The 15,532-nt window shown below is 41.8% G+C and overlaps 1 protein-coding gene across 3 annotated transcripts in view; it reads left to right on the forward strand.

Moving 5' to 3' along the window:
• ARHGAP28 (Rho GTPase activating protein 28) overlaps positions 1 to 15,532 on the forward strand; it is a 139,406-nt gene that overhangs the window by 69,099 nt on the left and 54,775 nt on the right. For all 3 annotated transcript variants that reach the window (XM_086372348.1, XM_086372350.1, XM_086372349.1), the window contains exon 2: positions 9,649 to 9,851. In XM_086372348.1, the coding sequence (XP_086228474.1) occupies positions 9,649 to 9,851 (203 nt within the window). The remainder of the gene's footprint in view (positions 1 to 9,648; positions 9,852 to 15,532) is intronic.

Here is a 15,532-nt window from a genome sequence, read left to right on the forward strand (position 1 = left end):
TCTGCAGTTTGGTACTAAAAGATATGGGGTTTCTATAGCTTTGTTGTTATTGTTCGGTTGCTAAGTCGTGTCCAACTCTTTGTGACCCCAGGGACTGCAGCATGCCAGGCTCCTCTGTCTTCTTCTGTCTCCAAAGTTTGCTCAAATTCATGTCCATTGAGTCTGTGATGCTACCCAACCATCTTATCCTCTGTTGCCCTCTTCTCCTCTTGTTCTTTAATGAAAACTTTGACTAGGGACATAATTTCCCCCACTCAGGGTCTTTTCCAGTGAGTTGGCTCTTCGTATCAGATGGCCGAAGTATTGGAGCTTCAGCCTCAGCCAGACCTTTGTCAGCAAAGTGATGTCTCTGTTTTTTAATACCCTGTCTAGATTTGTCATTGCTTTCCTGCCAAGAAGCAAGTGTTTTTTAATTTCAGGGCTGCAGTCACTGTCTGCAGTGATTTTGGAGCCCAAGAAAATAAAATCTGTCATTGCTTTTTCCCCATCTATTTGCCATGAAGTGATGGGACCAGATGCCATGATCTTAGTATTTTTTTCCTGTTGCATTTCAAGATAGCTTTTTCACTCTTCTCTTTCACCCTCATCAAGAGGGTTCCTCTTCACTTTCTGCCATTAGAGTGGTACCGTCTGCATGTATGTAGCTTACTCTTGATATAAAAATACAGCCTTTAAAATTTATTTACCCAGGTTACGTGAAGAATAGTAATCTGAGAAGCACAATGGAAACTTGTGATGACACATGTCGCTGAATGGATAAAGGATAGATTTCTATTAGAGAACGTGGGAGAGCTGCTTTCTGCTTGCATTCTGTTTTACAGAGTCTTTCCTGAACATCTCCTAATTTAATAAAAAAAAAAAGAGCCTCTGAGGGATGCTTAGGTATCACCAAACTAGTTATTCACTCATAATTGTGGCTTATCCTCATAGATAATATGATAGAAGTCACTTGTGTGATTGAGTGAGCTTCACCAAAATCAGTATATACCTCAACCTCAATATATACCTCAAACTCATAAACTGCATATTAGTTTTAAAACAGAAAATAGAACGTTCACCTGCGGTGGTTTCCTCTGCCTGCACAGCACACATTTCAGCCTGTCTCTTGTTTACATGATTATTGTTTGAGCAGATATGACAGTTCCCATCTGTGATTGTTATCCTTTGCTCAGAACAACCAGTGACTTTTCATAGAAATAGCTTTCCTTCTTTCTAAACCCATGGACCTTTTTGAAAATTTGATTCTTTTTGCTTTTTCTGAAGTTTGCCTTTACTTTGAAATTCCCAAGTACTTTAAAAAAGGATGTTATCTTTTTAGAGCGGTTTTAGTTTTACAGCAAAATTATGGGGAAGTACCAGAGATTTCCCATATACTTCTTGCCCCCCTCACATGCCCAGCCTCCCCCGTTAACAGCACCGCCACCAGAGTGGCTCATCTGTCACAATTGACAAACCAATATTGACCCATCACAATCACCCAAAGTCCATAGTTTACATTCTCTGGGTTTGGACAAGTGTATGGGCTTTCCTGGTGGGTCAGTGGTAGAGAATCCACCTGCCAATGCTGGAGACACGGGTTCAATCCCTAGGTTGGGAAGATCCCCTGTAAAAGGAAATGGCAGCCCACTTTAGTATCCTTGCCTGGAGGATTCTGTGGACAGAGGAGCCTGGTGGGCTACAGCCCATGGGGTCGCAAAGAGTCGGACACGATTTATCTACTGAACAGCAATTACAACAACACGGTGTCATACGAAACGGTTTCCTTGCCCGCAGACCCTCTGTATTCCATGTGTTCATTCCTCCTTTCCCGCCCCCCATTCCCCACTGTGGCCCCATTTGAGTCCCTTGCTTCATAAACACTGGGGTGCAGCGTGTAATCGTTGGAAGTTATTTCCTCATTGTCACTTTTCCCATTTCTAGCCCAGTGCCTGTGCTCAAAAGTGATATATAGCTGCATAAGAATTTAATTGCTGCTCTGCACTTCAGTTGGTTAAAAAAGAATTCTAGCTTGCAAAACCATTTCAAATATTCCATGCTGAGTGACTGAGATTTGTTTGCTGTTTTAAGCCTCCCCTAATCTACAAACACATTTTTCTGTATCTCGTTCTGCCAACAGGGAGGTTCAGGCAGACCTGTTTACCTTCTGAGGGAAAGGCTTCATCAGCTTTCTCCTCACTCCTCTCAGAGAGCGGAGGAAGGTGGGAACAGAACAGAAAACGGGGCTGGCAGGCGGCGAAGGAGAGGCTGCCAGAATGATAGCGAGAGACCGAGTTGGGGGCCAGGGAAAGAGCGGGCATCTCCTCTGTGCTCTCGCTCCTGTTAATCTGAAACCATAGCTTCTTTTTATCACCGTTGCCTTTCAAGTGCTTTCTCCAAGGCGTCCAAGTTGAGCTTGTTTATAAGCATGTTAGAATCCAAGGATATTGAGAAGCCAGAGCCTGAAAACAAGGTATTTATCCTCTGTCTTTATCATCCTGGGTGGCCTCCCCAGGAAGCTGAGAGGGCAGACAGCTGCATGACCCTGGCTGTGCCCAGCGTCTGTCCCAGAGAGTGAGAGGTTTCTCTTGCAGGAGCCCTGCTGCACAGGCCCCGGCGTGGTCAGCATCCAAGATGATTTCTCAAGATGGCCAGGCTGTGCCACCACCAGCATCACTCAGTGACTGTGATGAAGGGGAATTCAGTCCTCTTCTTTTGGAGAGAGAAGGGGAAATCTTTGCTTTTGATACATTCTTCCTAAAATATCTTGGATTATGTTTGAATTGAGAGCAACATAGATATATTCCCTGTATATCTAGGCAGGGATATCTACAGCAAGATTGAAGTTTAACTCTACCGTGTACTGGGGCTTTCCAGGTGTGGCTAGTGATAAAGAATCCACCTGCCAATGCAGGAGACACAAGAGACATGGGTTTGACCCCTGGGTTGGGCAGATCCCTTGGAGAAGGGAATGGCTACCCACTCCAGTATTCTTGCCTGGAGAATCCCATGGACAGAGGAAGCTGGTGGGCTATGTCTATAGGGTTGCAGAAAGTCGTACATGACTGATTGCACTGATCAAGACCAGACCAAGACATGAGGTCAGGCTTATAATTTGGCTACCCTTAAAGTGGAAAACAGACTGGGTCCAAATAGGAAAAGGAGTACGTCAAGGCTATATATTGTCACCCTGCTTATTTAACTTAAATGCAGAGTACATCAAGAGAAACGCTGGGCTGGATAAAGCACAAGCCAGAATCAAGATTGCCAGGAGAAATATCAATAACCTCAGATATGCAGATGACACCATCCTTATGGCAGAAAGTGAAGAGGAACTAAAAAGCCTCTTGATGAAAGAGGAGAGTGAAAAAGTTGGCTTAAAGCTCAACATTCAGAAAACTAAGACCATGGCATCCAGTCCCATCACTTCATGGCAAATAGATGGGGAAACAGTGGAAACAGTGTCAGACTTTATTTTTCTGGGCTCCAAAATCACTGCAGATGGTGATTGTAGCCATGGAATTAGAAGATGCTTACTCCTTGGAATGAAAGTTACGACCAACCTAGACAGCATATAAAAAAGCAGAGACATTACTTTGCCAGCAAAGGTTTGTCTAGTCAAAGCTATGGTTTTTCCAGTAGTCATGTATGGATGTGAGAGTTGGACTATAAACAAAGCTGAGTGATGAAGAATTAATGGTTTTGAACTGTGGTGTTGGAGAAGACTCTTGAGAGTCCTTTGGACTGCAAGGAGATCCAGTCAGTCCATCCTAAAGGAGATCAGTCCTGGGTGTTCATTGGAAGGACTGATGTTGATGCTGAAACTCCAATACTTTAGCCACCTGATGCGAAGAGCTGACTCATTGGAAAAGACCCTGACGCTGGGAAAGATTGAGGCAGGAGGAGAAGGGGATGACAGAGGGTGAGATGGCTGGATGGCATCACCGACTCAATGGACATGAGTTTGGGTAGGTTCCGGAAGTTAGTGATGGACAGGGAGGCCTGGCTTGCTGCAGTTCATGGGGTCGCCAAGAGTCGGGCACGACTGAGTGACTGAACTGAACTGAACTGAAAGTGGAAAATCATTGTATTAATCCCACTTTCCTTTAGGAGGCACATTACTGACTGACTAATCTTACTTGAATATTCCCCTGAGTGGGGTGGAGGTGGTGTCTCATCTCACCCCACCCCAAATTACTCATTAAAGTATTCCTTCTACTTATGTCAGTTAGGAATCATTTGGACTGCAAATAGTAATGACAACAACATAGAGTAGTTTTTTAAAATAGTTTATTTTTTCTCACATTTTTGGAAGTCCAGAGAATAGGCAACCTCTGGGGTTATTTCTGAGATTCAATAATATCAAGGCTGATTAGTGCGATTTCATAACCTTTCTCTCATGGTTGCAAGATGGCTGCTGAAGCACTCGTCATCTTGTCTATATCCCAGTAAAGAAGAAGGAAGAGAAAAGGATAGCAGTGAAATCAGGAAAACAAAAGAGTACACTGAAACCATGGAAAGAGACTTTTCTTATGTGACTTGGCCAGAATTGTGTCAGGTGGTCACTCTGACCTAAAGGAGTTGCAGAAACCAGGCTTGGGAATGGGGTTGGATCAGAGATGAGTTCTGATTAAGTGCAGTTTTATTTGTTTCATTGTATTCCTAGTAACATTTTAGTGCCTTTTATAGCCTGACCGTATACCTAGCCATAGGAATGCTAATAAGTTAGCTAAATATGTGCCATGCATTTACATATATTTACTCAGTTAATCCTCATAATGATGCAGAGCATGTATGTGATTCATATTCCATTTTACAGATTAGTAAATGGAGGCCCAGAGGCTCAGCAGCTTGCTCAAGGTTGAGAGCTTGCTCTAGGAAGTGGCAGAGTCCACATTCAAACCTGAACTCACTAGGCTTTAGAGTTTTTCTCTAAATTGTCTTGAGGAGGTAACATTTACATTAGGAGCTGAGTGACGAGAAGCATCTTGCCGTGGAAAGACACAGAATGTTCCTGGCAGAAAAAAACAGTAAGAGAAAATTCCCTAAGGGCAGGAAGACCTTGGCTGTTTTAGAAGAACTGAGAAGAGATGAGCAGGCCTGGTGCTAATGCCAGGGGAGAGCGATAGAAGGTGAGATGGATCAGACAGCTGGGGACAGAAATGCCGGCCTCAAAGTCAGAGGCAAGAATTTGCATTTTGTGGTATTCGTGGCGGGAAGTTACTGTGTCTTCACTTTACTCTCCATAACCTGTCCCTGTTGTATGATGAGACATGTAAGACTTGCTTTGACTACTTCATGGAGTTCAGATAAGGGTCAAATGATGGAATGTGTGTGACAGTAAATTGTTCTGTGTGAAATTCTTTATAAAATTAGAAATAGTAAAGGCCACAGAGTAAGGATTTCTTAGCAAGAAGTATGTCTTATAAATGCTCTGTGGACTACACTAAAAACAGCTGAACTTGTGACTGGACAGAACAAGCGGTTCGTTAGCAAATGCAACATTTAAAAAATCCCTGATGTGTTTTACAGTGTTCTGTGGGAGTGCCGCTTCCAGTTAGAATGAACACTAGGTTATGGCTGATTATCTTTCTCACTGTTGCAAGGACAGAAGAGAGGATGCATGTAAAATCATATGTTTTAAGAGCTACAGTGGAGAGCTCTGGACACAAAGAAGTCTAAGGGAGCTCAGTTCCAGGAGGGAGGAGATCTTCATAGTGAGCAAAGCCCAGAAGTCATTTCCTTCCTTTGTGTGTGTCTCGCCCGGAGTCTCTGCGCTGCTGGGCAGACGATGACACCTGCCCAACAGAGGGGCTTTACGGGGAGAGGAGACAGCACGGAGGCCGGAATCTGTCAAGGCTTAAATTGCAGAGCTGGTTCTCCATGTCTGACAACTCTCTCCCTTGGGATTTTGCTCATAAAGGCTCTAAAGTAGACAGCAATTCCTGTAATCCTGTGGTGTTTATCCTAAAGCCCTCTTGAGAGAGGGACCTGTAATACACACAGGGCGAATCTCCTCCTCAAAGCATTTGGAACCAGCGGTAACCTAAAACTGGTTAAAATTGCAACTCAGCTCAGACCCACTTCAGCTCCTTAATGGATTGGAGTGATCTGTACCTCATTTCAGCCACCAGACAGAAGGCTTGCTCTTCTTGGGGAACTTACTATTTATTCCTGTGTCCTTGAGTTCTTTAAAACATAATGTCTGCCATACGACAAAATAATTGTGAGATTTGTAAACGAACAGGAGGATATAACCCATAAGCAATTGACTGTTTTTTGATCAATATTAGCAGATGCACTGACAGCAGCGGTGTTGGCGCTAAGAGACGAAAACTTTTAAATGACAACAATAAATCTGTTAAAGAAGAGAGACAAAAGGGGGGAAGGGTGAATAACGTCAACAGAGAAATAGAACCTTTAGAAAGAACCAATTGGACATTCTTGATATGAAAAAACGCAGTATTGGAATTGAAGCATTCACAGGGTGGACATATAAGGACACAACACGTAGAAGAGAAGGGAACTGAAGACAGGGTAGTAGAGATTCTCTAAACTGAAGCACAAAGGGTGAGGGCTGGGGAGAAGCGAAGCATATTGTGAAGGACACTTGGGACAACGTCAAATGTTGTTGGAGTTCCAGAAGAAGAGAGAGAAATTTGGACAGAAAACATATTTGAAGAAAAAATGGATAAGACTACCCCAAAACTGATGAAATACATCTACCCATAGATTCAAGAAGCTCAGCAAACCTCAAGCAAAATAGTGAAAGTTGCTCAGTCATGTCCGACTCTTTGCGACCCCGTGGACTATATATATAGTCCATGGAATTCTCCAGGCCAGAATACTGGAGTGGGTAGCCTTTCCCATTCCCCAGGGGATCCTCCCAAACCAGGGACTGAACCCAGGTCTCCCGCATTGCAGGTGGATTCTTTACCAACTGAGCCACAATACAGAATAAATAGAAATAAAATCACAATCTAGGCATTTCATAATTAAGCTTCTAAAAACAAAAGCTAAAGGAAAAAAAATGTATTAAAAGCAGTTAGAGAGGAAAAACATTATACGTAGAAGAATATCAACAAGGATTATAAATGATTTTTCATCAGAATCAAGAATACAGATAACAATGAAATGACAGCTTTAAAAGGATTATAAAGACAATAAAAACTGCCAGCCTAGAGTCCTGTGCCCAGTAAACATATGAATCCAAGATGAAAGTGAATGAAAGACACAATCAGAAGGAAACATGAGGGAATTTGTTGCCAGCATATCCACAGTACAAGAAATGCTGAAGAGATACCAGAGGAGGTTGGCAAAACCGATTAGAGTGATCTGTTATAACTACATTGCCTTGTAGGGAGGATGAAGCACATCAGAAAGGATAAACGTAAAAGTCTACTTGTTTAACTTTTTAAAAATTGTTGACTTTTTTTGATTTATGTGAGCTTGATAAAGTTCAGCGTTTTTTAAGTCAGTGGTTTTAAAAGATGACAAAAAGTTATTTTCACTTACCGTTTTCATAAATGATTGACAAATACTATAAGGATTTTATAATAACTATTGTGGAATATAAACGTGAAGAAGTAACATATATGACAATAGTGGTATGATAAGGAATGAAAGGAGAATTACACTCACATGTTAGTTACGTTTAAGGTATTTCTTAAAAGATAATGGAGGAGAAATGGAATAATTTTTTTTTTTTTATTAATGGCACTTTGACTTTATGGTAATTAACCATCCACTGAAAATCTAATTTTAAACCTCATGGTGTTTTCCCAACATAAGTTGCTATATAGTGCTGTGTAACGGTCTCATTCTGTTTTCCATATAATGTTTTCCTGGTATTGTTTTGGAGTAAAAAATTACCAACAGCTGATGAAGCTGAAGCTCTGTTTATCCTAATATGGTGAGGTATGAAGCTGTAAGTCTCCTCAAAGTGTTGGATGAGCCGGAACGTTGCAGTTTTGTAATACTTCAGGACTGGAAGGTCACGGTCCCTACTCTACCCTGGGGTGAAGGAGAAGTATTCGGATCCCTCACCAAACAAGTGAGAACCCTTCCAAATGTGCTTATCCCAAAAATGCTGTCTGACTTCTTTGCCAAAAAAAACAGTTGACCGTTGCAATTAAAGGATTTTTGGGGTGGGTTGTCTCAGATGAGACCAGTGTGTTACGCAGATGTTCATGACCTGCATTGCACATCTAATCGCCCTGCTCTCAGCAGTTTATGATGATCTCTTCTCTGAGATTCCACCAGTATTCCCTTTGCATGAGTAAGAAACTGTAGTAAATGAAAACAGTCCTTGTTAATCCTAAATACATATGTTCCTTATCTTCTAAGATTCACTTAATAGTTCCCAGATTTCTCACTTCTTCACATATTTGCAGTGCTGAGGTATATCTGCATGTTTGCTTAATTTCTAAGATAAATTATTCTGTTCCATGCAGCCATTGAGATGGTATGTCTGTGTTGGCATGGAAAAGATATCTATGACATGATTTTGAGTGGCACGAAAACAAAGCATCTCGTAGAACAATATGATGTGATACAGATGGGAAAGACCTTCAGTTTCTGCTTTATAAATTGTGTATTACTTACACTTTTATCCTTATAATACACCATCTTATAAATTTTAAAAACTTAGTCTGTGTCTTCTGTTAAGACTGTAAATTTTTTATGTCAGTCATACTCATTTTTAAAGAATAAACTTAAAAAAATCTCTTAGTTTTGGTAGCCCGTCAGGCTCCTCTGTCCATGGGATTTTCCAGGTAAGAATACTGGAGTGGGTTGCCATTTCCTTCTCCCCGCCAAAAATCTATAAGTAGAGAAAGTTTCGGGCATCTATGTATTTTTTCTGAACAATGTATAGAGGGAAGTAGGCTTTGTGAGCAGTGGTAATCGATTACGGTTTCAAGAAGTAGATGGCTTATAATTCTATGAATTTGCTAATGGTTTTCAGTATTGGTCTTGATGCAAAAGGGAAAGACTTAACAGCCTAAAAATAATATAGGAAGCAATAGCTGTCTTGATAACCTGTGTTGATTTCATATGCATTTCAATCACTAGAATGTGTCTGTCTTGTCAAGCTTATAAAGAACTCAGTGAAGAACTCTTATGACCTAGTTATCAAACAAAACTACCTTAAATTATTTTTATTACACAGCACAGAATAAAAAAAGTGGATATCTTACATTTTTCTGGAATGCTCTGAGTTTTGAAAATAAGTTGGCTAACTCAGTGTAAACCTAGAACTGCTTCTAGTCAGGTACAGTCTCAGGATCAGTGATCAAATTCTGGAAATTTCTCCTAAAGGTGATTGAGAAATCTAAGATTCCAAGCACAGCCGGCTTTTTTTTTTTTTTCCCCCCACTCTTCTGACATTTATAGAAGCTAACTTTTACTATATGTGTTTTGATTAATATAAGCAACTTCTTTATGAGTGTGTAAAAGTCATAGAAAGTATTTTTGTGATAATTCCCACATGGCCACAAAGTCGTTGTGAATTAGAGAGGATGAAAGGATGGGACCACCTGACTAGAGGTTACTCCCTCAAACCTCTCTCCGTCACACTAACTCCTTCTCTCCATTAGTTTCAAACTTGTGTGTGGTTCATAACATGGAACACTGATTTCCGTTGACCGATATTTAATACTTTTCTTTCCTCAGAAAGTCCATCCCTCGCTGCCGAAGAATCAACAGGATGCTCTCCAATGAGTCCCTTCAGTCCCCGGCGTTCAGCCGCTCCAACTCTCAAGCCTCCGTAGACAGCGCCTCCATGGAGGATTTCTGGCGGGAAATAGAAAGCATCAAAGAGACCAGCCTCGGGGCTCAGGAGGAACAGACGCCTGCCGAGGCCAAGCCCCTGGACGGTGAGATGCCAGATTGGTCCCCACTGTGCAGCCTTTTACATGCTCTCTTGTTCTGTTGGCAGGTAGACGTCATTCCATGAGTAGCCTAACTAGTGAATCGATAGACTTTGGCATACCAGCTTCCCACTCCCGCTGGTTTGTATCTGCTGGTCTGGCTCAGGGTGGCTTCTCAGCAGGTGACACAACCTGAAGGGGGGCTGTCAACCATCCAGGTTGATCCCTAACATGTCACCATTTAGGGAGGCTGTACCTGGCTGTGGGTTGGAATCATGATCGTCTAGCAGATTGAGTATTCTAAATTTGAGGTTTTTACATCTGCATACTTGACTATTAATTACCAAAGAAAGATACAAAAAAAAAATTGCCAGCATAATTCTGGAGAAAAGAAATATTTGACTTTGAAGCACTTACTAGTATTAATGTATTTAGAGAATGAATAATCTGCACTTCACAAGATAAATGCCATGTCAGATAGGTCGGTTATACTAGTTTCCAGTGAAATTAAACAAGAAGATTGAGGAACCAAAAAAGTATTTGTTGTTGTTTAGTCTCTTAGTCATGTCCAACTCTTTGCCACCCATGGACTGCAGCATGCCAGGCTTCCCTGTCCTTCCCTATCGCCTGGAATTTGCTCAAACTCATGTCCATTGAATCCATGAGCCCACACAACCATCTTGTCCTCTGTTACCCTCTTCTCCTCCTGCCCTCAATCTTTATTGCCCTTAATTTTCTAAAAGAGCAAAATTACTCACCTGAGATTAAAAGCATGGGACAAAGAGGACCTACTTTATAGCACAGGGAACTCTGCTCAATGTTATGTGGCAGCCTGGATGGGAGGGGGGTTTGGGGAAGAATGAATACATGGCTGTGCATGACTGAGTCCCTTCGCTATCTACCTGAAACTGTTACAACATTGTTAATTGGCTATGCTGCTGCTATTGCTGCTAAGTCGCTTCAGTCGTGTCCGACTCTTGTGCGACCCCATAGACAGCAGCCCACCAGGCTCCACCGTCCCTGGGATTCTCCAGGCAAGAACACTGGAGTGGGTTGCCACTTCCTTCTCCAATGCAGGAAAGTTGAAAAGTGAAAGGGAAGTTGCTCAGTCGTGTCCGACTCTTTGAGACCCCATTGACTACAGCCCACCAGGCTCCTCCGTCCATGGGATTTTCCAGGCAAGAGTGCTGGAGTTGGGTGCCATTGCCTTCTCCGAATTGGCTATATTCCAGTACAAAATTGGCTTCCCTGGTGACTCGGATGGAAAAGAATCCTGTAATGCGGGAGACCTGGGTTTGATCCCTGTGTTGGGAAGATCCCTTAGAGAAGGGATAGGCTACCCACTCCAATATTCTTGCCTGGAGAATTCTATAGACAGAGGAGCCTGGCAGGCTATAGTCCATGGGGTCACAAAGAGTCAGACACGACTAAGTGACTTTCACAGTACAAAATAAAAAGTTAAAAAAAAACATGGGTTATCTTCTTCAGGTACTACCTATCCACAAGTAAATGTGTAAGAAAAACTGAAGGTAGTTTGGGACTTCCCTGGTAGTCCACTGGTCAAGACTCCTCTTTAGGGGTCTTGGGTTTGATCCCTTGTTGGGAAACTAAGATCCTGAATGCCCTGCAGTGTGGCCAAAAGAAACAGAAAAAAAAAAGCAAAGAAAAATTGAAGGTAGTTGAGTAAGTAGCTATCTATGAATGTTTCCATTAGCCAGTGACTAACCTCAAAACAACTATCAAGATAAACTAAAATGTTAAAAAAAATTATTGTTCTTTTCTCCAAGTCTATCCTTCTTAGATCTGAAGAAAAATAGTTTGGGTCTACCACAATTAGGATATTTCATTTAGGATTAGAAATAAAGCCCACCACACATTTAATGAGAATCTAGTTAAGGGAACCATCCTCCTTCAGAGAAGGCTATTTTTACGCCATTTGCTTATGTCCTTACATTTTGCCTTTTCAGATTCAGAAAGATACATAAAGAAGAGTGCCTCTTGTTCCCCACTTCTTCCATCTCACTAGCTAGCTCACTGGTAGAAGGCAAGGGCACTCCACTCCAGTACTTTTGCCTCCAGTACTCTCCCATGGACAGAGGAGCCTGGTGCGCTGCAGTCCATGGGGTCCCTAGGAGTCAGACACGACTGAGCGACTTCACTTTCACTTTTCACTTTCATGCATCGGAGAAGGAAATGGCAACCCACTCCAGTGTTCTTGCCTGGAGAATCCCAGGGATAGGGGAGCCTGGTGGGCTGCCATCTATGGGGTCGCACAGAGTCGGACACGACTGACGTGACTTTGCAGCAGCAGCAGCAGCTAGCTCGCTATCCGTATTAAAAATCGTGAGCTCTTACTGATAACTTCCGATTCCAATCCAACAAAGTTTGTTGTTGTCTCCCCTTTCTCTGTATTTATAACTCCCTTCTCCAAGAGTGAGAAACCTGGTTCATTCTTTCTTCAATGTATATATTTTTTCATTTGCTCCAGCCTAGAGCATGCAAAAAACATCTTCAAGGTTTACCAACAGAAACGTCTACAAAAAGCTAACTAGAGTGTAAATTTTATTTTACTGATATTTTGTCTCTTGAAGTATATGCCCAGATCTTAAGTGTGCAGTTCAATGAGGTTTGACAAATGCTACCTTGTAACCGCATACTAATCGAAATAACATTCCAGTCCACTCAGAAAATTTCCTCGTGGTTTTTCCCAGTCTCATCATTCTCGTGACTTGCTGTCCCTGGCCAGAGACAAATACAGTTCTGTTATTTCTGCGGCATAGATCAGTTTGGGGTTTGGCTTCTTTTGCCAAATATTGTATTTTTGAGATTCCTTCTGTGTATTAATGTTTCACTGCTTATTATCATGGGATAGTTTGCATCAGTCTCCAAGGCCTGCTGTAACAAAGTACCACAAAGCTAGGTGATTTAAAACAAAAGAAATTTGTTCTCTTGGGGTCTGGAGACTAGAAGTCCAACATCAAGGGGTCAGCAGGGCCCTCTGCTCTCTGAAGATTGTAGGGAAGAGCCTGTTCCATGTCTTTCTCCTCGTTTCTGGTGTTCCCAGCAATCCTTGCTGTTCCTTGGCTTGTCGACAGTACATGCCATTCTGCCTCTGTGGTCACATAGCCTATTCTCTGCGTTGCTGTCCATGTTCCTTCTCTTTTTCTTATAAAGACACTAGCTATATCGGATAAGGGCTTCCCTGGGGCTTAGACGGTAAAGAATTTACCTGCAATGCAGGAGATGCAGGTTTGATCCCTGGGTTGAGAAGATCCCCTGGAGAAGGGAATTGCTCCCCACTCCCGTATAATTGCTTGGAGAATCCCATGGACAGAGGAGCCTGGCAGGCTACAGCCCATGGGGTCGCAAAGAGTTGACGGAGCAACTAGAGAGAGATATCGGATAAAGGACCCGCTCTACTCCAGTATGACCTCATTTCAGCTCAGATCCTCATTACACCTCAAAGACTCTATTTCCAAAGAAGTTTATATTCACCCGAATTGGTGGTTAGAACTTCCATGTATCTTCCAGGGACTCAGTTCAACCCATAATGGCAATATTCTGTTGTATGAATATGCCACAATTTGTCTGTCCATTTAACTCTTAGTGAACTTGTGGGTTGTTAACAGCTTTGGCCATTATGAATAAGGCTGCTGTGAACAGTTTTGTGAAAGTCTTTTGGTGGAGATGTATTATTTCTCTTGGATGTATACATTTTTCATAGAATATGTGTAATTATGTACATAAGAAACTGCCACTCTTTTTCCAATGTAGCTGTACCGTTTCACATTCCTCCCTTCAGTGTCTGACAAGTCTAGTTGCTTCAGTCCTTGAACATTTTGATGCTTTAAGACTTGTTGACATGAATGGTTCTAGCGACATGTGGAGGTATCTCACTGTGGTTGTAATTACATTTCACTAATGATGTCAAACACTTTTTCTAGTGCTTATTCTCCTCCATTCCTATATCTGGCTTTTGTAAAATCTTTTAACTATTTTAAAAAATTATCTTTCTATTATTGCCTTCTATGAATTCATCATATATTCATCTTTTGTTAAATATATGTATTGCAAATACTTTCTCACCATCTGTGGCTTGCCTATTCATATTCTTAGTGGGGTCTTTTAATTTTTGTTTATTTATTTTTTATTGGCAGAAGCAATTTTATTTCTGCTTATACTTTGGTTTCTCTTAATATCATATACATCTTTCACCTTTTGTTTTTTGAAAGTGCAGGTATTGATTGATTGGTTTTTGGTTGCCCTGGATCATCATTGCTGCGCATAGGCTTTCTCTAGTTTCCGTAACTGGGGGCTCTTTTCTTGTTGCAGCAGCTTCTCTTGCGACAGAGCATAGGCTCTGGGGTGCGTGTTCTCGGTGGTTCTGGCTCCTGGGCTCTGGAGCACAGGCTCAGTAGTTGTGGAGCGTGGGCTTAGTTACTTCACAGCTTGTGGGATCGTCCCAGATTATGGATCAAACCTGTGTCCCCTGCATTGGCAGGTGGATTCTTAACCACGGGATCACCAGGAAAGTCCTGGTGGGATCTTGTAAATGGGTGTCTCTCTTTTGTTCTCGCTTCTCTCTCATTTTTCTATTGTTTGCTCCTTGTGCAAAGTACAATTGGTTTTTGTAACCTGACCTTATATTTCATTATCTTTCTAAAGTCACTTACCAGTAGTTGTCTACTACTAAATGTCTTGCTGCTGCGTTGCTTCAGTCGTGTCCGACTCTGTGCGACCCCATAGACGGCAGCCCACCAGACTTCCCGTCCCTGGGATTCTCCAGGCGAGAACACTGGAGTGGGTTGCCATTTCCTTCTCCAATGCATGAAAGTGAAAAGTGAAAGTGAAGTCGCTCAGTCTTGTCCAACTGTAGCCACCCCATGGACTGCAGCCTATCAGGCTTCTCCGTCCATGGGATTTTCTAGGCAAAAGTACTGGAGTGGGGTGCCATTGCCTACTCCTACTAAATGTCTTAGGATTTTCTAAATAAACAAAGAGATTTTGGGGGGAATAGAGACGGTTTTACTCTTTCCTTTCTGACTTCTATGTTTTTATTTTTTTAATCTTGCCTTATCATTCTGGTAAGGCCTCCATATAAGTTGAATGAAAGTAAGTAATGACAGTTTATATCCTGGCTGTGATCCCGGTTTTGCAGGGGAAGGGTTCAATATTCACCGCAAAAAATGGTTGTAACTGTTAACTTTTTGTAGATGTTCTTCATCAATAGCCTTCTATTCCCATTGTATTAGTTTCTGGTATACAACATAATGATTAGATATTTGAATACATATACAGTTGTGAAACAGTCACCAAAGTAAGTGTAGTTAATATCCGTTGTCACACATTGTTACAAAATTGTTTTTCTTGTGGTAAGAACTTTCAAGGTCCTACTTTCCTAACAATTTTCAAATACGCAATAGAATGTTATTAAATAAAGTCACCATGCTGTGCGTTACATCCTCATGACTTACTTATTTTCTAACTGGAGTATGTACCTTTTGACCACCGTTACCCATCTTGCCCACCCCGACCCCTTGCCTCTGCTAAGCACACCAGTCTATTCTCCGTATTTATGTACTTGGGCTTTTTACTTCATTTTGTTCTTAAACTCCACATGTAATGAGATCATCTGGTGTTTGGTGTTTGTCTTTCTCAGTCTCACTTACTTCACTTGGCATAATGTC

This window comes from Bos grunniens, chromosome 24 (genome assembly GCF_055505025.1).
Source record: "Bos grunniens cultivar Pamir isolate PY7600 chromosome 24, Bosgru_T2T1.0, whole genome shotgun sequence".
NCBI classification, from domain to species: Eukaryota; Metazoa; Chordata; class Mammalia; order Artiodactyla; family Bovidae; genus Bos; species Bos grunniens.